We start from the raw sequence: 23,083 nt of genomic DNA, 5'->3' as shown, positions 1-23,083 counted from the left end.
TGAAACAATTACATGCAGTTCACATCTTAAAGGTTTGATCCATAAAAAAAGATAAAAAGAACGTCTTACAATCAGTGTGGACTGTATTCTTTTTGTCAACTTTCTTTCGAACCAATCTTCAAATGCATTCTACGTGGGTAACTTTTGCACCGGCGTAATGGCGATGGGACACCTCTTTGGAAGGATGCACATGAGCTTTGCTCGCCTGAAAATGGAAGGCCCCATTCGCCATTAATGATGCACAAACATACAGCATTTCCTGTATGTCATCTGCCCTGAACACTTAATATTCTTCCATCGGCTGATCATGGTTCCGCTCATGTTTGAAGAACACCATGTTCTTGGCTCGCCTGAAAATGGAAGGCCCCATTCGCCATTAATGATGCACAAACATACAGCATTTCATGTATGTCATCTGCCATGAAAACTTAAGATTCTTCCATCGGCTGATCATGGTTCCGCTCATGTTTGAAGAACACCATGTTCTTGGCTCGCCTGAAAATGGAAGGCCCCATTCGCCATTAATGATGCACAAACATACAGCATTTCCTGTATGTCATCTGCCATGAAAACTTAAGATTCTTCCATCGACTGATCATGGTTCCGCTCATGTTTGAAGAACACCATGTTCTTGTGATGTGAAACATATTGTGGTTATGTTCCACATTTAATTGTTAGATTTGAGAACAACATTCATATCTACACCATATTTCTTGCATAAGAAATTGGTGTTTTGTATCTTAAGAACATGTATCAAACGCCTTATAAGAAATACATTATTATATTTCATGAGAAGAGGGAGATCACTCGTACGCACAAGTTCAGAACCGTAGCTCCCTTTACAATATATATATATATATCTTTTAGGCCATTATCAATTGTTGCAAATAAATGCAACATCCCATATGCTTACGCCTTCGATTGGCCAGACAAAACATGTCAAATCACTAGTAATAATGTGGGGACCCTGCAAGCCAGTCTGCCTATTAATCTTTTCTTCCCTTGCATCTCCCCAAAATTCCATCCATCCCACAATTCCCTTTCATGTTTGCGGCATGAGATACCTGATCTTATGCTTCCCACATGTGATGTCTAAGCAAATTATTGTCATTTGTAAGCTGTCCTTAGTGTGTGTCCTTGTGTGCAAGGTCATATTTGAAGGTGTTTGAAAGCGTTTCAGGGGATGAATCTTGTGCTTCGAGGACAACTTGTACCCAGAATAAGTTTTCCAACTATCAACATTTCCCCATTTAAAAAGGCAAAAACAAAGTCAACGCTTGAGTCCCATCCCACATGGATTCTATGTCGCATGCAAACGCTTGAATCGCGGATTCCGACAATGCTGATTCGTGATCCCGATTAGCGTGTCATAATCTTTGACTTAGGACTTAATCCAAATGAATTAAGTCCGTTCTTATCTTCATTTAGTACTTTTTGGAAGTTTAGCAGAAAAAATAATAATTTATTTTTAGCGTCAAACTTGGACGGCTCCAGCCATGTAGGAAAACTACCAATCTGATGAGCTGGACCACAGGCTGGACCTCCAGGGGGCTCGTATCTATCTCTTTTCACCAAATCATTGTAAGCCACGTGGCAGCATCTGCACCGTCCACATCATTCATGGAATATACCAGATTTTGTCTTTTTATACGCCGGTTTTCGTCGGGCTCTGGCTTGCCACGTGTTTGGCTAGCCCTCCACGTCATCCTTCCACGTCACCAGGGCGGCTATTATGAGATTTCATGCTTACGTGGCGATTGGAGCAAGGACCATCCCTGATCCACCCCGTTTGCTCAAATTCGACCCGAAAATAGTTCCCGTTTGGATCTCAGGTTCGAGATGCGACGAATGTTCTGAAAATTTTCACCCGTGTTTGCTTTTGCGGTCCGAACAAGGGGAACCTTTTACCCCTTTTTTTTACCAATTCAGTACGGTCGGAAAACTTTTCTCAGGTAGTCAAACGCGCTATTAAGAAAATTTTGAACTTAGACGTGACGTCCGTATCACTCATTTTTGGTGGACGTTTGGTGCGTTTTGCGTCCCATTCCCCCTATGGATCTCCTCGAACAAATAATTCGTAATTATTTTTTAAAATATTTAATAGATAAATTGGGGATGCCGAATTATCTTACCAAGGCGTGCGCCCTCGGGTATCGAACCCTTAACTTAGCTTCGAATTAAAGGCTCGTTAAGTCCAATTCCCTAGCAAGTGGAGGAAGTTCTTGTTGGCAAACAAAACATAACAAAGTAGTTGATATTTTCAACATCAAACAAATAATTTTGAATCCTGGGGAAGCACAGTTGCATTTTCTTCAAAGCAAGCGTCCCATGACACCTCCAAATAATTTTTCCTTTTAAAGGAGACGTGTTGACTTATGCTTTCTAATAAAAACTGCTATATTCCATTGCGAGGTGATTCAAAAGCTTTTTTTGTTAGTATTTATTTTAAGGGACATAGCTTAGCTGGTTGATAGTGCGTATAAAAAACATATCAGGCTTGAGTTTCAGGCATCGGATTGCCCGGGCCCAACTCTTATCGAGCCAAGTCGGGCCGATGCCCAGGTCTAGTGCTGTTCTTTTTGAATAGCAAAATAGGTCATGAAGAAAATCTTCAAAAGAGAGAATCTCAAATGTGGTAAAACTTTCACATTTAGCCTTAAACTTAAATACCTAGTTATTACTTGAATCTTTGAGGCCTCAACCCATTGAATCAGAGGAAAAAAAATTATGTTGAAAAAATCAATTTTTTTTAGTTTGGTCTGGCCCGTCGCTCCTCTTGGCCATACCCGTCGCTCCTCTTGGCCAGACCCGCGGATTGTTTGACTCACTCCTGAAAAAAATCCTGACTCCGCCCCTGGACTGATCCATTCGCAGCCTTAAAGCCAAACGTAAAATTATTTTCCAACAGCTCGGATTGGATCATCTTGAAAAAAATCCTAATTCTGCCCCTGGACTGATCCATTCGCAGCCTTAAAGCCAAACGTAAAATTGTTTTCCAACAGCTCGGATTGGATCATCCGAGTATGTAGAATTGCGGATCATATCCACAACAGACGGAATTTACATATGCTAATGCTAATAACAACCGGATTTGGATCTTTAATCGATCAATCATTTCAAATCCACTGAATCGGCCCCACTCCTTACAGGCGATCAACTTTTTCTCCATTATAAAAAGATTAAAGTTTGTGAATGAAGCTTATGAATTACTATAGTGAATGAAGCTTATGCATATCGTTCAAAGACCAATCTGCAGCCGACACGGAATCAATAATAATCATAAACGAATATTTTTTTAACACTGTGAAGATATATAATATGTGATCAAACCAATGGTTGGAAAAGAAAAATCTTTAGCTTTCTTCTTGGATGCTCTAAACCAGATATCATTTTAACACTGTGAAGAGATATAATATGCGATCAAATCAATGGTTGGAAAAGAAAATTCTTTACCTTTTTTTCATGTATGCTCACAGAGTTTTATATATGTAAGAGAGAGAAACGGCTGCTGAATGCAAATGCATTAGGTAGGTGTGATTAAACACACTACCCAATATCCCATGCATCACATATGAGAGGCTGAAGGATATTTCCATGTAAACTTGATATACAAATCCACAAGTATGTATATATATATATTATTTATTTATTTATTTATTTATTTATTGGTGTACTAGAAATCCCGATTCACCAAATCCAACTGCTGAAATTCACATTTTTCGGAATCGACCTATTGAGGTATCATCCCCTGGCTGTTGTTTAGAGAAACATGGCACCACAAACTTGGTCCACCGGGCCACCATGCCCCACTTGTGTTTTAATGTGACTTTTTATGTTTGGTACAGCTTTTTGAATGTACCCACTTAAACTTTTCTCTTGGGGTTTTCTTATATTGACTATTTCATATTGAATATTATGCAGATGTGACTTTTGTGTCACATTAGACTAATATCTGATGCACTTGTTTGTTTTATATATATAGATTTAAAAAAAAAAACTCAGAATTATGTTTCCTTCATGTACATTTTGATCTAGATTTTAATGCTAATTAAGAATCTTAAAGCTAGTTTGGTAGTTAGGAGTAGGACAAACATAAATAAACGTTGCAAAATCTTTTTACTAAACGTTTGTTTTCTGCCTTAAGAATAAGGCAAAAGTTTTTCTCTAATCAAGCTTAGTCATATTTTCAACTATAAAAATAAAAGAGTTACCAAGAAACATGTTTTTTTTTTGTTATTTACTACCCATATTCAATTGGTTTTCCACTTCACATCACATTTCTGATTCAAATTGCCTGTTCTCGTAAAGTATCTTCAAAACATTCACCTTCTCGTTTTCTATATCTTTCTCGTTTTACTGCCTTTTGCTTAACATCTTTAATACCGACATATGAAGGCTGTATATGGATCGGATATATTGGAATATCGATCCAATTTTGAATATACTTTTTCTAGTGAAGAAAATGAAATTTGGATTTCGTATGTAGCATACCTGATTCCCTTTATCCAACCCAAAGTGAGAGAGGGTCAATCTTTAGCGGCAGAACGAGCAAGGTGTGCCAAGAAAAGTCTTTAGCAGCTTAAGTTGCCGTTGGCCAAGGGAAAATTTCCCTGCCTATCACATCAGCAGCCATCAGTTTCTCGCTCGCACACAAGAAAATGAAATGCCGGGAAAAAGTAAAGTTGAAAATGAAAACTCGAAAGTTTTTCTCGACATTTCAAACGCGAAAGGTTTTGTTGGTAGAAGTTCTCTAGCTTCGGCTTGGATGGAAGAAATTTTTCTAGCTGAATTTTGTGTTATTTTTAATGAAATGTTATCTTAAAAGATGGTTGTGCAAAAAGAGTTCTTTTTTGATTGGATGGGAATGAATGAACAAATGTTAGATCATACTATATCGAATTTGTACTCTTGGTTCTTACTAAAATTTGTGCCGCTTTACAATCGATATAAAACTAATCCGTGGATCATACCAATCAACTTGCTTCTATTTGATTTTCATGAAAACAAAACAAGATAAAAAAGAAAGATTTAACCCAAAACCAAAAGTAGCAATTTACTCTGAAGATTAAACGAGATTTACAAAATATTAGTTATAATATTACATAAATCTGTCTCAATCATTAAACAGATTCATAAAACACAGTTATTACTGCCAAACAACTTCTGTAGGATCATTTTTTGAACGGGAAAATAACAGGGCAAAAGAAAAGGGTTATCTTCTCGGCAAAAAAAAAAAAAAAGAGAGAAAAATTTTTCCTCCTCTGGGGGAAAGAACTTCTTTACCAATGTAACAAAATTTTCCCCAACTACCATCTATAGATAGCGATGAAATTTTCAAAGCGTGTCCTTTTCCAAGGAGGCATGGAGCAACAGTCATGTTTGGCCGTATAGCATGTGTTTCTTCTCTATGGACACGAACATCTCCAAGTGGAGGAATCTAGGGGCGTTAAATCTAATATCGAGTGAGTGAACAACTTCATGTTTTTTTTTTTTTTACTGAAAGCTATCAAATAAAAGGCAGAAGTTAATTTACTTCTTCATGTCATCTTGTCAATCAAGAACATTGAAGCAAAATTATTGCTGCTGCGCTCAATTCAACCTTTTTTAACCTTTTATTGCTGCTGCAGTAAATGCCCTCGATTCACACTTGTCCAGAAAATTCAAGACTATTAAAAAGTCAAAAGGCAAAACTGTGTGAGGCCTGTGCTTCAAATTAATACTTTTTATGTTTGATAATTTTTTTTAAAAATGATACTTCGCTTCTTATCAAAATTCAAAAACTTTAATTCGTTCATATAACTTTTTTTTTTCATCCTCTAATAAGCAAAAGTTTTACATTCCTCCTACTTCTATATCATAACAGAATCCAACCCGAAAACCAGATCTGAAGTCCAGAAGTCGCAACACGCTTCTGGGTCAAACCGACCTTGCTTTACTCGTCCTTTCGAGTGCTTCGTAGCTTTCAGACTTCTTCAGTCAATCACGGGTCAATAGATGCCGCTCCTATCGACCAACCGCCGCGGACCCACCGCAGTCCTTTGTCCTGATCCGGGCGATCCAAATCTCCGAGGCCATTTTGGTCAAATTACAGTAAACGAGGATCCAAGGAACCGACGGAATGGGTCTTGTGGCAACGCGTAGGGCTCACGCCACGTTCGCACGCGCCCACGCCCCCGCACTTGTGTGGGACCGGGTTCGCCTTCTCCCAGTGCCGGCCCCGACGAAGAGCACTGCAATGACCAAAAAGCCCTCGGTCTGCACGCGGTTGACCGAGTCGCGCAATCGGGCCGGATCCGGTTGCTTACCACAACTGACCAAAGTCCAGTATCTTTTGGATACTCACATCACATGGTTCATATGAGGCGTGCGTGCTTAATGCTTTTACTTTCGTTCTTCTCTTGTACTCATGCTACATAGATAGATAGGGTTGGAAGTAATCGGATCCGGTTTGTGATCCAATACCCAGTAATCCTTATTGGTAATAATATTTCGAACTGACTATCCAGCTACCTACTTTATTTTTATGAGCCAAAAGGATGGTATGCTAGCTTGACCCGCAAGTGACTTGTCTTGAACTCGGCGTCGGCTATTGAGAGAACAGGAGAGCAAGTATACGAAACACATTGCTAAATTTTATAGGACATAGCATTTGAAGAAAGTTATCGGAAGCAAGAAGCGGAGTGAAAGTAAAAAAAAAAGAAGCGCATTTTGCCACACAAAAGACAAGGATGAAGTCACACACATGGGCAATGTGCATCATAATCCTCTCGCTGTCTTTATATTAATTTAAATATCTTCAAACTACTTTTAATTCATTTCTTGGAGATTTTAAATTTTAAATTCATGCTATATGTTAAAACTCATAAATTTAAAGTCAGGAAGATGTGGACATTAAATCCATTGATTTAAGATGTTGAGATTCACGGTGAAACAAACACAACCTTGTAGGATTGGGAAATCCTTCACACAAATGAGTTGGATCGTCCTAATCTTTAACTGTCCGAATTTGACTCTTCGTTCCTAATTACTCTCAGGAGGAATCCGGCGACGGTCGGAAGACAAAATTGGTTGAAAGGCTTTGAACGTTGGTCCCGAACGAAGCGACGTTCTGGACGGAAAGGATGGACAAGGACGGCTACCGTTTTAACGTGTACCGTGCGGTCGACAGCGCAACCGACTTGCCACCTTCGAAAGCAAAAGCCGCCAGCGAAGCATCCGTCGGATCCAGACCCGGGTTGGACTCCAAAGGCGTTCACGCCATTAAATTCAAAAGGCAGGGATAGTTTGGGAATTAAACGTTAAACCAGATTACGGTAAGAATGTGCAGCAGCTAAGAGAGAGAAAGGGAGAGCGTCATCGGGAAGCTTCCCAAAAACCGCTTCCGGTTTTGTGGTATTATTGCAGCCCAAAGGGTTAGGTTTGGGTGGGTTCGAGGAAGAGGAGAGGGGAGAGAGAGAGGAAGAGAGGAGGGAGAGGAGGTCGAGACGGCTTCTCCCGTCTCTTGATTATATAAATCCTCTCAGACTTTCACCTCCGTTTCAATCTTGAGCGTTCTCTCTCCCTCTCTCGTTTGCCTTCTTTCCCTTTCTCATCCACGAACAAGAATCGGAAAACCGAGAAAAGGTCGAAGTTAGGGCGAGAAATCTCACCAGGAGAGCCTCTCGATCTCGCCTCTTCGCCTTCTTCGTTTCGGACGCCTAGTTTGCTCTTTGTTCGGTTTTAGCCTTCTATTTCGCTCCGTGGATCGATTTCTTTGCTGTAGAGGCGGAGACGATCCATCTGGCTGGGCTGTGGCGGTAGATATCAGGGCGACAGGAACGCGCAGGTACGTTGATGTGGATCTGAGTTGTGTTGTCGTTTTTACCTGGTTTTCGACTAGATCTACGCAGATCTGGGCCATTGACTGGTTCCGATGGTTCTTCTCGGGCGGAGTTCTGGTGGAACTTAATGTGTTTCATGATCGGTGAGGGTTTTCAAGTTGGCTTTCGTTGGTTTTGGCGTTCGGGTTGGTTTTGGCTCGGGTTTGTGAAGCCTTCGGGGGTTGCCTGTGGTTTCGAGTCATCTAAGTGTTTCAATGGGGGTTTGTTTGTGAGTGGTCTCGCCGGGGTTCTTGTATCCTATAGCTTTTTTTCCCCCCGACTTTCAGGCTCTTTGGCTCCGTTTCGGATATTTTGTGTCCTTCTGTTTATTAAGTTTTCAGGTTCGTGCATTGAAATTGGTTTGCTTCTTCAGGATCTGCAATTCTTTGGAAATGTTTCGTCGTTTTACTATACCGCTCTCTGCATAATTTCTTTCCATGTTTTTTTTCTTCTCCCGTTTTTTTTACCTCACAAGGTCTCTGCCTATGTACTATTCAGGTTCCTTCCTGAGGGTCTTTATCTTTGCGTGGAGTTTTCTGTAAGCTGTTGCTCTTCCGAAGAAAAAGTCTGATGGGTTCTCTAAATAAGATAATCGATTAAATTTTATTGCTTGCTGAAGATGTTCTTTAAAGAACTAATACTTGTTGCAATGTCGAAGAGTCGTGGTTTTTTCTTTTCTTTTTTTTATCTTGTTAGGTTAACTGCTTGTGTAATTTGGCCTTACCTATTCGGTTTCAAAATTTCCTCCTTTTTCAAACTTGTTCTGATGAATTTCGTTCATCAGTATTGTTATTATTTTCTAAAGTTTCCGCCACGAGGTGGTCTCCTCATCGTTCATCGTTGTTGTTACTATATATATTGTTGCTGTTACCATGTGCATTGCATTGGACGTCCAAAGCTCGTATTTTTTTTTTAAAAGGCCTTGTTAACCACATCTTGCGCTATTTGATCTTTTTAGTCTCGGTTTGTCTAAAGTTAGTCGGAACGCGGTGTCATGATCACTCCTTTTCTGTCTAAAGAATTAGAATGGATAACTTTTTCTGCATTTCTTCTTCCTTTCTCGCTCATTTTGTTCTCTATGAGCCGCAATTTTCTTCCCTTCCCTTCGCAAAGCATCCCAATCTCCGTTCCGCCTTTTCTTACCCGCTAATGTTTTGTGGAATCACAAATTCTATCGTTCTCCTTCTAAGAAGAATTCGTGTTTTCGTTTGGATCACAATTTCTTTATTCGGAAACATTCTTCCTCTGGCTTCCGCGTCCTACAGTGGTTGGGTATTCTTTTCGTGTCGTTCACGTTCCTGGTCTCCGGTCTTTTCCTGGTTTAGGTTCTCCTTTATCAAAGTTTCGCTTCCGTCCTCTCCTTCATATCGACCGAAAGAGATCCTCTCACGTAGTTCGCTAGGCCTAATGATCATTTTTCGTTCTAAAATTGCACCAATTTTAATTTCGCTTCTCATCGCTGTTTTTCATGGATTTTCAGGTTACAGCTTGTTCTTGGTATCAGAAGAAGGAACTTTGATTCGTGGCAATCTTCTCCTTAACTTCTGTTCGGAAGAAATTCCGTGAAACGTCTATCGCAAAACTCAGTCATGGCTGAGGAAAGCTGGAACCGGGGTACCGATGGCACCGGCTGCCAGGCTCCTGAGAGTCATCGCCTGTGCGCCAACAACTGCGGTTTCTTCGGAAGCCCCGCCACCCTCAACCTGTGCTCTAAGTGCTACCGCGACCACTGCCTCAAGGAGGAGCAGGCCTCCTCCGCCAAGGCTGCGGTGGAGAAGTCCCTTGGCGCGGCTGCCTCCACCCAAACTGCTGTTGTCCCTGCTCCCATCTCTATCGGCCAGGACGACGACTGTCTCAAGAGTGCATCGTCCTCCGCCGCCGCCCCTTCTGATCCACCTGCCCAGCAGCCACCCAACCGCTGCTCCTCCTGCCGAAAGCGCGTAGGGTTAACTGGATTTCGATGCCGCTGCGGCCGGACATTTTGCGCCTCGCATCGGTATCCGGAGGAACACAAGTGCGACTATGACTACAAGCTGCATGGCCAGGACATGATTCGCAAGGAGAACCCAGTGGTTAAGGCAGAGAAACTCGAGAAGATCTGATGTGGGTACTGAAAGTAGTCGGCATCTTCTTCCAAAGATTGAAAAAAAAGGCGAGAACGCCATCGACCAGAAAAAAGGGGGGAAATTCTATAGAGCCCGGATAATGATGGCAAAGAAAAACTCAACCATCCTTTCCATTTCCTCTCTTTTCTGTCTCTGTTCCTGAATGAAACTCCTTTCTGTGCTTGACGGCCCGTGTTTGGGTTCAGTCTGTGACATATTTTAGTGGTGGTGGTGGTTTGTGTTGATAAGCGTTTCGCGTGGGGTGTGTTACCCTTCCCGGGACTCTCAGTCCGTTTCATTTACTCGTTATATTTTATTGTGGATCTTTAGATGCACTGGTATGGATTTCTCTCTCTCTCTCTCTCTCTCTCCTTCCCTCCCTCCCTCCCGAATAAACGTGCACCCATTCTAGTCGTCTCTGGCGGCAAGCTGCTTTGCACTGAGTTGATATTATTCACCGGGCGTCATTCAATTGCTCTCTGGAATTGTGGTTTAAGTTGGTATTTGCTGTAGGCAACTATCATTATGTTTAGCCTGCAATGTCTGGTGTTAACAGCTACAAGGTGAAACGGATTTCAGGGAATCATAAGCCGGAATTTATTGATCCTTTTGTCTTTGATGGCGGTCGAAACCAACTACTTTGCGGTACCAATAGAGGTATTACCTGTTATTCTTTGTCCATGGTGCTGTTGACGTAAGGTGCGCTGCTTTTGTGGATTCCTATGCAAAAAAGGACGAGTGTAGGAGATGCCGGCGTAATCTGGCGCCTGTCGGTAACCTGTTCGTACCCATGTGATCGGTCTGTGGGCAGGAGAGTTGGCTGTAAATGGAGACTGGGGAGGCATTCTGGCTCAGCTTGGCTTTTTTTCCTCCCCACCCCCCTGATGCGGTACCCGTTTCTGACTCAACTTTTGTTTGCTTTAGGTGAGTCGCGAATTGGGCCCTTAGATAGATGCAGCAATTGCCATGAGGTTTCCTCCCCATTATGGTCGGGTCGTGTCTGTACGTCAGCCATTATCTTCACCTGTAAACTGTATGATTCTGCAGACGAGGCTTTTCTGTACAAGTCATCCATGTAAACTGTATGATTCTGCAGACGAGGCTTTTCTGTACAAGTCATCCATGCAGTTTCAGCGAAGAGGTTTACTTCCAAGTTTCATCACGTGGCTGGAGGGAGTCACTGGCTTGAAACGGGGCATAACGACCTTGAGAAGCAACCAAAAGAGCTTCTGATAATTTAATAAAGAAATATTTACATTGCAGGTTTTTTTTTTTTTTTTTCAAATTTACATTTGGTATGAAGCCTAGAAGTAGCAAGCACGTGCTATGTTGATATGCAGAGTGCTAAGAGAATTGCTCCGATCTGGAAGTGCCGCCATATTCCTTCTTCCATAACTGGTCACCGACACAGTCGACATTGTTTTAAACGAGAAGGGGTGCCTCAAGGTTGTTGTTGTTGCCGTTGTTGTTCACGTCTTGGCATCCTTGTTCACCATCTTCCTCCTCCCTAGGTTTCAGCATCAGCGCTTGACATAAAGCAGCGACCTGTTCATAGAATAGCGATGAGCATTTACAAATGAGAAAGCGTGTTCCTAATCGCCAGTTTAACAAAAAAAAAAAAAAACTCTGAAGAATGATTGATACGTCTGGACATAGTGACGGAAACGTCTGGACATAGTGACGGAAACGTCTGGACATATTACTAGGGCACATAAATTTGTAGGAATTGCACATAAATTCCTATCTCATAGTAAAAAGGAATAAAGATACATTATCAAACAAGACTTCCAAAAAAACCACAGGTGGAGTGAGGGGTGTAAATCGAAAATTTCAACAAAAAGGCACTAGTTACCTAACGATTTGTCTGACCGAATCAGTTAAGTGACTTGGGTCAGTGTGAGCAATTGCCCACACTATGCCCACACATCCCTCTCCCTCCACCCCTGGGTGGAGTCATAAATCAAGAATTATGCTTTTGGAAAAAGAACCACAATGATTCTTAGCTAGTGAAAAGGAACAGAGAGCAATTTTTATCCCTCGTCCGCAGGCCCTTAAGTTGGCAACTATTCTCATGTTTTGTTACTCCTAAAATTCACCTCTAAAATCCAGACTGCGGGAATGAATTAATGTGGTCCTTTAAATTAGAATTATTATTCAAAATCTGATCTATATGTTTGATAGAGACAAGAAAGCTATGGAATTTCTAAGTTAAAAATACACATTCCGTTGAAAACATGACTTGCAACCTTGGAACGATCCTGATGAATCCATCCAAGTAGCTGCTTTCTCATATTATGAGCACGAACCGCCCGGTTTACTATTATTAATACATCTATCCATCCTCCACCCCGATCTCAATAAGAGGATCGAGTCCATTTCCAGATTGCCTATGAATAAGAATTGAATACTAAACTGACGTCAGACTCCAAAACCCAGGCCAAGAACCTCAAGAGGATTCTCAGTGGTTTTCTACCCAAAACTGCCGTTTCATAGCAAGTGTTGTTAGTGTGTATGGGGTCTAGTGGGTTGCTAGAATATCTGTGGCCTAGGACCAGATTTCGTGTCAGACAGATGAGAAAGGTAACTAAAACAGCACCATAACACCTCAAATGACCATGCAGAATCTCTAAAACCACGTGTAAATCAAGCACAAGCGTCAGGGTTGTTTGCTTGTCGCCTCTTACACACACACACGAGAGAGAGAGAGAGAGAGAGAGTTCACCATTGAGATGGACGCGCACACGAGGCTGAAACCCTTGCAGTTGAATGGCGCATCGTCGGACAGAAAGTACGCTGGTGCATTCACACAAACAAACGAGAACATTGTCAGGATTTTAGCAGCATAGACAAGTATCAGCAAATGTTTTAAATAATTCCCCCCACAGAAAGATCCTCTACAGCCGATCCAAACGCGAGGCAACCACGATATTTTCCATGATTCAGTTCTCCACCACTGTTTGATCCGATAAAAGAATCGCTTCTGCCCCTATCCTTTTGATATTACTCATGAATTTGTGACATCAATATTTGCTATATAATATATACGCGGAGAATTTTCCTGAGGCGTGCTTCGTCTGACTACTTACATGTCAATGGACTCATAGCGATTGGAGACAGTAAACTTGCAACAGACTGCACCCCGGCAATAAATCCTTGGGCCTTCCCCTGCAAAAGACCCCACAACATATCAATTACTCGAAGAACGCAGCCATACCATTTTCTCACGAGATTCATGCAGTAGCCAAAAAAAAAAGTCGTGCCTACGGTAGCTCTCTTCAAAGCCTTTTACATTACAAGTATAGTCCAAAACCACGCAAAAGTTTAAAATGAAAATGTACTGTTCTGGCTAATGAAGCACGGAATGGAAAAACCATGTAATTGAAGGCGAAGGAAGAAGACTACATTCCTTTACCGTTGAAAATGCTCATATTTTAAAGTGTTTTTGCCAAACTTGATTATGTAGTTATCTGTGTAGTTGATTTGATAAGAACACTTTCAAATTCTTCTCTTCCTTTTTCATCCAAAAGCATGTATTGTTCATTGCTCAATCATAAAGATTTTGTCACATGACAACCCACTTCCAGAATACCATAACCTCCTTGTACGTACTCTGAATTCTACCAGGGGCTCATTTTTATGAAATTAACCTTATAAACCTCATTCCTGGGTGCAAATAGAAAAACTTGCACTGGATCCACCCAGCAGATCTCATGCAGAGGTCAAGATGTCAAAGATTGTGAAAGAAATATTTAACAGCTAGGTAATCCAAGGCCGCCAAGCAAAATCTTAATTTTACAAACCAAGCAGCATCTATCGAGGGCAAAGAGACCAACCTGATCATTTGCATCTGTTGCTTTGGAAATGATTGCATAAGTCTGTCCAACACCAAAGTATAATAGTACTCAATGTCACATTCACTAAGAAACGTAAAAGAAAAGAAACTGATAAAGAACTGGTTATTTCACACATGACGTCTCAAAATACGGTGATACTTACAGAAGGTTTCACAAGAACATATACAACGCCAAAAGAAGCACCAAGATATGGAACCTGCGATTAAGTTTTTCACAACAAGGAAGTCAAGGACTGAAGTTGATCCTCACTTGGACTTCTGCATGGTATATTAAATTCAGAAAAAGAACGTTCGGCTAAATGATAAATATGTGCATCAGTTATCAAGTCTATCTGTAGCTTCACAATCATAAATTAGAGATTATCTTGTCAAGGTGAAGTCAGGGATTAGATGGTTAGAGGTTTTTTTTTTTTTTTTCCCAAATTGCTCAGCAACAAATTTCTGAGATGCAGTCATACAAGCAATCTTGAATTCTGATGTCAATGTTAAAAGTTACCAATTCATGCACGGTTGATCTAGGCTCTGGCTGGTAATTGGTGAATGGACGCCTGCTTAATACAAAAGTTTCTAGGTGGCCAAGAGAAGGACTTTTCAGAAGACAAATAAATCATTGGACATTGCTCATGTTTTGTTCGTTTTGTTTCCTCTTTCTTTTGTTGAATTATACTCTTTGAAGAAGCCTACACAAGAAAGTGCCAATTTGTACATACAGTGGTCTTAGTTAGCCATTCAAGGTTGTCATCCTAATATTACATAAGGTATGCAATCTCCGCTGTAAAGCATAAAAAAAAAGTAGTCTTTATCTAAATCATCCTTTCCCAGAGGCAAGGTACATACCCAAGCTGCCCATGCAAGACCACAAAGTAGAGCCTGCAGAATGAAAAATAAGACATGAATGAAAAAAGAAACAATTACGTTTATTCCACATTAAGTAAATAAGAGTCATCTCAAGGGAAAATAACCATACATAAGCAATTGCTGCACCCACTGCAAGACAGAGAACCCCCTTCTCTCCTATCATGGGGTTGATGACTGGTAGCACCAAAATCTATAGGAAACAAGCTGCGTGTTAGCAATCCCAGCAAGTGAATAATGGAAGCTTCTTGTTCAACAGGAACAGATGACAATATAAATGTCCATAACTACAATGATTAAGTAATGGACAATTAGACAAAGCAAAAGTAGAAAATTTCGCACCACAGTTACCAGCCAACCCTCGTTACAGGAGTTTTTATGGCAACCTTATTCTTGATGCCCTTAGCACCTCTCCTAGAAAGTATGAACATTTATGTTTTGGTTTTGAATGCACAAAAGTTTAATATCTATATCCATCTTTCCTTGAGCCCTAGCATTAGAACCTCTATACCATGTGCCAATCAGCTTTTACATGCATAAAACTTGGAAGGCTACTTAAGTACCATAAAAAGAGAAAGAAAATTTAACATGATTTAAAATAAAAAAAATAGAGATAGACAAACTATCTATAGACTACTCATATGGGCGCAGCCACATTGTATGCTGGTATGGAGTTTACAATTGATAATACATCTTTGATCATCCATCACCATAATACAGGTCCAGGTTTCATGTCTCCGAGAGGCCACATCAGCCTTGTTTCTATTCATATACAGGTGCAGATAAAGCATTAATATTTTGATGTTTTATTTCTTTTTTAAATCAAACCCTCCAAATATGATGACAGTGCTTTACCTAGGAAGAATATCTATCAGGGAAACTTTTGAGGTTAGGCAAGGCTCCCAAGGAAATATGAAAACAAACAGTCATCATTACATTGAATCTTCAAAGTGGAAAAGAAAAAATCATTCCTTCACTAATAAAAAAACAACCTGCAGATTTGAAGTCATTCACAATTGGATCACAAAGACTGTGTGAGTATAAGTGTAAAGAGTCAGACAAGCAGATTTCAAGGACAAAGAGAATTTAAGTGCATGTATGAGTGTGTAAAAGACTGAGAAAATTGCATACACAAAGAAAAATTTGAAAAATACACAATATTAGCAGTAGAAGCTAAACATGTCTTCAGTACATAAAGAAAAGAAATAGAAGTTGACGTACTATCTCAATGATATGAGGTATAAGCTGGATAGAGTACCTGAGAAAAGATAGAACCAATTCCCACCATCATCAGTATCTCTGATAACTGATTCTTGCTAAAGCCAAAAGCTCCTTTTAGGTAGTACTGCATAACAGATGAAAAAAGCATTAAGCTCACCGAGGGATGCCATAAAATAGAAGGTCGTAAGATACAATTATTACTCCATCATTCAAAATACAACAGCAATATAAGTTTGATAGTTCAGCATCCATGATGTGAGAACCGAGTGTAAAGATGTGTAACTCTCTAAAACATGACGAAGATAACTCACATAGGTGGGAACCAATGGAAGCGTGCAGGCCTGTAAAGACCAAAGGCCTGTAAAGACCATACCCTAAACAGGAAATGTAAACTGGCAGAAAGAACACAAATTCAAACCTGCCTTCATCCAGGAACAAGGTGTATGACGCCAATACTGAAGTGAATATTCACATAGCCTTTTGCAGGAAATTTAGACCCAAGGGAGTAGCTGTCTGGGCAAAAGACAAAGAGGGCATGTTCAAGTGGGGAGAAGCTGTCTGGGGCAATATGGATGAAGATTGGGCCATAACGAAATGCCTTGAGGTGTTACATGCAGATAGCGTCCCACCAGGTAGGATTACAGTCAAAGCTAGCAACAGTGATGGGAGAAAATCGCTTAGACAGTCAAATACTGATGCATTGAGGAGCTGGGGTCTAATTGTGTTGATCACTATGAAATAAGAAAAATCTGCTATACAGCAGGATGGCCAGCCTCTGAGGTTTGCCAACTTCTTTTAAGTGACTCCAACTATGAGGGTTCAAATTTTGGAATCAGACTAATACCAACTGACCCGTTTTCTGGAGTTTGCCTTGCTCTGGGGTAGGATCTTACTTTGATCCCATTTTTTGTTGTACATATATCCCCATTTTTTGTGAATAAAGGTTTGGGGGCCTAAACCCCTAGCAACCATTCTCTGGAAGAGCCGAGTGTGCAGAATGTTTTAAGCAACAGAATCTAAAGTAACCAGTAAATGAAAAGGATATGGAAGCTGCGGGAGTGGAAGGACGGCAAGATTACGTTAGTGTAGGCAATGTTATCTGGGAAAACGAGTAGCAATTTGGAAGTGCGCAAGCACATTTGAAAAAGAAAAGCAGTAATATGATAATGCCAACTTAATTTTGCCATATCATTTCCTATGAGCTGCATGGAACATATATTTCAATGTACGATATGCATCTCCCAGAACAATATGAAATCCTACTTTAAAGGGCTAGAAGATATAACAAGCTACATGAATGAAAGGCAAGTATGGGCAGGCAGCCAAGTCAGGCGGTATTTAACATTCACATTGTTGCAGAATCTGAAATGTCCACTCCACATTTTCTTTTCCACAATTAAATTAAAAGACCAAAAGGTGCCACACACTCCTATCAATTTAGCTTTCATAATACATTCAACTTGACAAGTGTCTTAGGCACTCTAATTCTACACCCTAAAAGTTAGCCCCACAAGACCATACCACACAGTGTTTTTCTCTCTATACAGTAGCACCAGTAGGTTAAGCAAACACCTACAACTAGGACGAGCACCTTCAAACTAATTCAGCAGTACAACAAAACAGCATTGTTAATACAACAGAAACTGCAGCCATCAATGATCAGCAGGTGCATAACTAACAGAAGAACATACAATCCTTATGCTCAAGGATAAAGCAAAACACGAAAACATTTGTGACAGTCACAGACATGCATATTCTCCACACACCTACAATGAGATACACTTCTATGGGGTAGAAGCGAGAGAGGGGGTGGGGGTTGGGGAGAGAGAGAGAGAGCACATACAAGTAACACGCTGGTGATGCCAGACATTCCCAACTCATAGAAGAAAGAAATAGATGCTATGCGCTTAAGTATTCCGCTGTCACAGCAATGTGAGATAGTCAGACAATTTATTCCCACTAAAGCCATTTAAGTATTAACCGTGCAAATATATGTAGAAAAAGAACAAATAGCAGAATGCTACAAAATCTGTCAGATAATATGTGAACTAAACCTTCTCGTAACCACTGAAATAGTGTCTTTCATTGAACTGACTCGATTCCGAAGCAGATTCTTAAACATGAAGGCACAAGGTGCAAGTCCAGTTGATCCAGGAACTTTTTTAACCGTTTCTACCAGAAATATCTTCATGTAAATTGTGGAGCAGATCAAGAGAAAAATTGAGACCTGAATGTGCAATTCTGTCAATAGAATGAACAAATAGAGGCTCCACATCATATATATAGGAAACTTTACAAAGTTACATGCACAATCACAATTCTACCAGTTTGTAATATAGTTAAGATATGCACCTCAAAAATATGATCTTCCGGAAGAAAACGTGCAAGTACATTACCCAGCACATGTGAAGCAGAGAAAAGACCAGTGATATACCCAAAAGCTGCGGCTCTCTTACTGTTTTCTATAACATCTGCCTGTTATGACATGGAGATGTGCTAAGTTCAAAAGCACGTGATTTATACAGATATATGAAGCTACAATTCAATTACTTGGCAACAAAAATGAGATTTTTATTCAAGCAATATCTTACCGCATAAGCAACTGATATACAAAATATACTTCCTTGACTTATGATATATGAAATTGTTCGGGCAACATAATATGCATAGACAAAGGGCCTTGATTCATTCCAAGCAAGAAGAGCTGAAACACAAACAATTGAAATAAGGCATAGTTCATTATTAGGCAGCACCATACACAGATGAAGCCCATTGATATTCTGAGCAAGTAAAACTTAGAGGCAGAGCTAATATGGTCATGCCTTAATCATGTAAATAGCAATGTAAAGTATATAAACAGATGACACTTATTCAGATTCACAAACAAACTTGCTTCTGATATAAGAAATTGCTTTTGTATAAAATCTTCATTGCAAGGTACCCTTATGCTTTCATTTGATAGAATTTGGCCCAGTGAACACCAAGATGCAAAAAACCATCAAACTCTGGGAATCTGTGGCAACCAAAAGCTTTCTGGGCTTATACTCCACCTTCAATTGTGAGACAGCTGAGTTAAAAACTAGAGCTGAAGATGATGAAATCAAAAATATCTTTCTGGGTTATGTTTTCAATCCAGATTATTTACTAGTACATTTTTACAATGTTTGTTTCTTTATAATTACAAGGAAATAATTTCATCACACAAAGGCAATTTGAACAGTCACAAACAACGTCTCGGAGTTTTAAACAGCGAAGTTTTTCTTGGGTATAATACAGCGAGCTTGAAAAAAAGGGAAAAATACTGTACATTTTTAAAAATATAAAAAAACTAAAAATATGGGAAAAAATAAAATAAGTGAGAAACTAATAACACAAACATCAAAAAGGTAAGTAGATTTGCAACAAATAAAAAATAGAAAATGAAAATAAAACTGTTTGGCATTTTAAAAAAATGAAACAAGTGAAAAAACGCGTTCAAACACGTTTTTTCATTTGTTTTAAAAAAAATGTGTTTTTTTAGTTTTAAACGGCCATTTAATTTCTCGAGTTTTTTTGTGTTTTTTTCTAAAAGAACACGTTTTCTGTGACTATGAAATTTTGAAGAAGGAAAACAAAAAAAAAAAAAAACTTGATTTACATAGCTTTATCATTTCCTGACATCTCAACTCTTCCAGTGCACAAAATCTATCCTATGAAATCAATGAATAACCTGCCAATTTATGTAGGTCAGATGATTTCTATGTTACATGATACCTTAAAAAGATTTGGTTACTAGAAGCAAGCAAATGCAACTAAGGACTCCATACATCAATACAAGCATTTCCAAACAGAATCATCACCCACATATTCCATTGAGGAGGTTCAACAATTAATCCAACATTCCATGAGAAAAGTGCCTTTGCTAGTTATTCGCCTTATCAGGTCCATGTAAGTTCTTTTATCCAGCAAGCTCTACATAGAAGACATGGAAATTTGTGTCTTGAGTAGTGGCCGAAGACCTGGATGATCTTCCTGTTGCTGTAGTAATCAAAATCACCTCAAAAAGGGATAATAGCTAGAGTTCAGAGTTTTACACAAGACAAACTGGGTGGCCTCCACAAATAGTTTAAAAAAACTGCTAAATTTGAATCCAAACTCTGAACAACACCAACCAGAAAACTCTAGCAGTTTTAGTTTTGACTTTTCTTTCTGCCCAAGACATTGTGATCTTATGACGCTACTGCCTGCCACTTTGCCCTTAAAAGGATACAGGCGAGTAAAGTGAGTATTAAGAATGGTTTTCCAATCCGTATTAATCAGTTGAATTTAAAATAGGAAACTTTCTGCCTAATTCAAAGCTATAGTTTTGTCACTTGTAACCATGGTGGTGTTGCAAAAGTTGACAGATTGTCCATCTCTCTAATGTTTTGCCTCCTCTATATCCAACATACCAACTATAACAGTATAATCAATCACATAAAGGTGTGAATGCGGTACATCATCGCAACAAATGTTCCAAGAAGCAAGTTTAGATTTATGGCCAAGTACACGATGGGACAAGTATTAGTGACAGTATTGACCATACTATGTAAGTGTGACGATCTCAAGGAAGATGACAGTATTGTGGTCCTTATGTAACTATGACGCTCATAAAAGTACCTAAACTCAACTACCTTATTTCAATATGCAGTTACCGGCAGATATACATAAAAGCTCTTTAAGAATACAAGCACACATCCATTTTTCCCATGCTCTTCTGAAATGAACCTACCCCATTGTTATATACCCAAGGTCTGAAGGCACTAAAATAAAAATTGATAACAATTTTCTTTCTATCAAAAGCACAAATGCATTTACGTAGAATCCAAGCAATGCTGGATAACCAGTAATCATTACCTATTGGGTGAAATTTAACAAGTATTAGGTAGGAGCAAGAACTAGCACCCAAAAAAAAAAACCAGAGGAAGAGCAAGAAAGCACCATACCAAATGGAACGATAGATGTAGAAATAGTAATAAGAAGCATTGGTTTGCGCCCATATTCATCCGCAAGCTGGCCAAGGATAGGAAGAACAATCATCTTGAACACTCCAACGACCTACAAGTGAACACAACTTCAGGGACGTGAGGCGGCATTTGATGGCAGAGAGAGTACATACTTCACAATAAGCAAGCAAGTCAAAGGATAGAAAACTCGTGGAATGGTTCACAATAAGTAAACAGGTCAAAGGACAGAAAACTCGTGGAACACAAATTTTCTAAAAAGTCAAAAGGCTCGACGTTTGCTGCTAAGTGCTAAGCAGGCATACCGTTTGCCCTTACGCGTGTGTTGGGTCGGTATAGGGAGAGCTTCCGAAGAAGAAAAAAAGGTAAAAAGTTGCGCCCGCACTTTTTAAAAAGTAAAAGAATATAAAAGGAAAAACAGGCATCTTTTACTGAAAAAAGCAGTCGGTCTTGAAAGCATAATTTCTTGTCGGCGGATCAATGTCCATGTTCTTCTAACCATCCTATTCACAATTTCACGATCAGGAAAAAAGCAGGATATTCCGCCCTTACACCGTGGGCGTCTTTCAGAGCTCCCGCATCACCGCGACCAGTTTCCGCATCCGCGACAATGAACACTAGCGCAACAGTTTCGAGAAAACACGATACTGGACCTCAACTAATTAAAAAACAGCGGAAATTAACACAAAGATATGTGTCATAATACAAGAAGAAATTCCTGGCCGGTTTATATAAAACCAGTAATAATAAAACACAAAAATGCGAAAAACAGTAAACATCGCACTATAGAGATAGCTACAAGCTGTTAACAACATCAGAGTGAAAGAGAACGCGGACAGAAAAACAAGAAGACAGAAGAAGAAGAAAACTCAGAATTCGAAAAGAACAATCCAAATCTCCATGAACATGAATCCTGCTAATCGAGACAAAAATAAACAGTACGGCACCGCAATGACGTTAAAACTGCACGGATTTCGTTCTCGAGAATGCTAGAAGAAAACCGGTTAAACGAGCACGAAAACCGGCAGCATTAAACAAAATAACGTGTAAATTTCCGAATTTCTGTGCTCAATTAGAGCTTACAACCAAATTTCAACGGAAAAACTGACAGACAAAAGCACGAAAAAGAGAAGAAGCTCACCGTCTGCTGCAATCCCGTAAGGTAGATAGCGAGGGAGCACGTCGTTTCGCCAGGGCAGAGAGCGTCAGTAGTGACATCGACGAGCACGGAGACCGTCATCTCCTCCGCTATCCAATGAATGCAGAGAGGGATAAGGAGGTGAACCAGAGGACCTAGAGACCTGAACCCTGAGAGATCCATCGCCGTCTCTCGCTCACTCCCTCCCTCTCTCCCCGAGACTGAAGCGGAGAAAGAAGGCGCCATTCCGCTACCCGCCACCAATTTATCATCACAGCCAACGCGTGCCCGGAGCGCTTCCACGTCCGCCGCTGTCCATTCGCCACGTTTCGGCCCGTGGCTTTTCTCGCGCCATCACTCTGCCACACGAGCTCCTGTGCTTACTTGGCTACGTATTATTGGTTACTTCGTCTGACGTGGCTCCTCGCGCGTGCAAGAAGCACCCCGTTCGTCGGAAGGACATGCTTTCGTGCTCTAACGGCGAGACGAGTCGCATACCCTCTGGATCGACTACTGGCGAATCGATTTAACCAAACCGAGTCGGTTCTAGACGCTAGCTCCAGCCATACAGGGGCCTAACTTAAGCTGTTGATGTTGCGTGTGGGACACAATCGGGTGAGATGCGGTTTGGATCTATAGATGATAAGCCAAATCCAATACCACATTGAGGTTTTGATGCAGGAGTTCTGGACCTGGATTTGGATTGGAGTCACTGCACTAGAATCCGACCCAAGAAGATGGAAGCAAATTGGATTTGGACTCATCTCCAAGAAAAACAAATCTACGAGGTAGATTCATGAAATGCTATGCTCACAAACTATTCCTTTGTCCAAACACCCCCAGTAGTTAACATGGCTTTCATATGGATCAAATATCTCAGCTGGGTTTTGGCAAAGAAGCTCGAGAGAGTGTTCCCTGAGTCTGGACTTCGTTTGATGCTTTACATGGACTTCGTTTGATGCTTTACATCCATACGCAAATCTGCTCCCACCTATTGAAGTGGGGGAATGATGTTTTTCTACTTATCGATCATGGTTGTCGAAAGGCAATTGTCATGCAATAGATGCTAT

The 23,083-nt window shown here is 40.3% G+C and overlaps 2 protein-coding genes across 3 annotated transcripts; one reads left to right on the top strand and one right to left on the bottom strand.

Moving 5' to 3' along the window:
• Window positions 1–7,390: 7,390 nt before the first annotated feature.
• Window positions 7,391–10,299, top strand: LOC116263764 (zinc finger A20 and AN1 domain-containing stress-associated protein 4-like). 2 transcript variants are annotated; one of them, XM_031643539.2, is made up of 2 exons: window positions 7,391–7,825; window positions 9,340–10,299. In XM_031643539.2, the coding sequence occupies exon 2, from the start codon at window positions 9,449–9,451 to the stop codon at window positions 9,959–9,961; it is 513 nt and encodes a 170-aa protein (XP_031499399.1). In that variant the 5' UTR covers window positions 7,391–7,825; window positions 9,340–9,448; the 3' UTR covers window positions 9,962–10,299. The 2 variants fall into 2 exon arrangements, with proteins under 2 accessions (XP_031499399.1, XP_031499400.1); XM_031643540.2 differs by lacking the exon at window positions 7,391–7,825 and adding an exon at window positions 7,939–7,963.
• An 871-nt stretch (window positions 10,300–11,170) lies between these two features.
• On the bottom strand, window positions 11,171–22,274 carry LOC116263763 (uncharacterized). The gene is made up of 14 exons (XM_031643538.1): window positions 22,017–22,274; window positions 20,858–20,969; window positions 18,485–18,597; window positions 18,246–18,368; window positions 17,948–18,120; window positions 17,737–17,812; window positions 15,931–16,017; window positions 14,785–14,865; window positions 14,655–14,687; window positions 13,961–14,014; window positions 13,798–13,839; window positions 13,051–13,129; window positions 12,687–12,757; window positions 11,171–11,509 (listed from the first exon to the last, which is right to left on the bottom strand). Exons 1-14 carry the CDS (start codon window positions 22,257–22,259, stop codon window positions 11,387–11,389), a joined length of 1,410 nt encoding a protein of 469 aa, XP_031499398.1. The 5' UTR covers window positions 22,260–22,274; the 3' UTR covers window positions 11,171–11,386.
• Between the last annotated feature and the right edge of the window lie 809 nt (window positions 22,275–23,083).

This window comes from Nymphaea colorata, chromosome 11 (assembly GCF_008831285.2).
Source record: "Nymphaea colorata isolate Beijing-Zhang1983 chromosome 11, ASM883128v2, whole genome shotgun sequence".
NCBI classification, from domain to species: Eukaryota; Viridiplantae; Streptophyta; class Magnoliopsida; order Nymphaeales; family Nymphaeaceae; genus Nymphaea; species Nymphaea colorata.
This window is presented reverse-complemented; position numbering and strand designations above follow the sequence as displayed.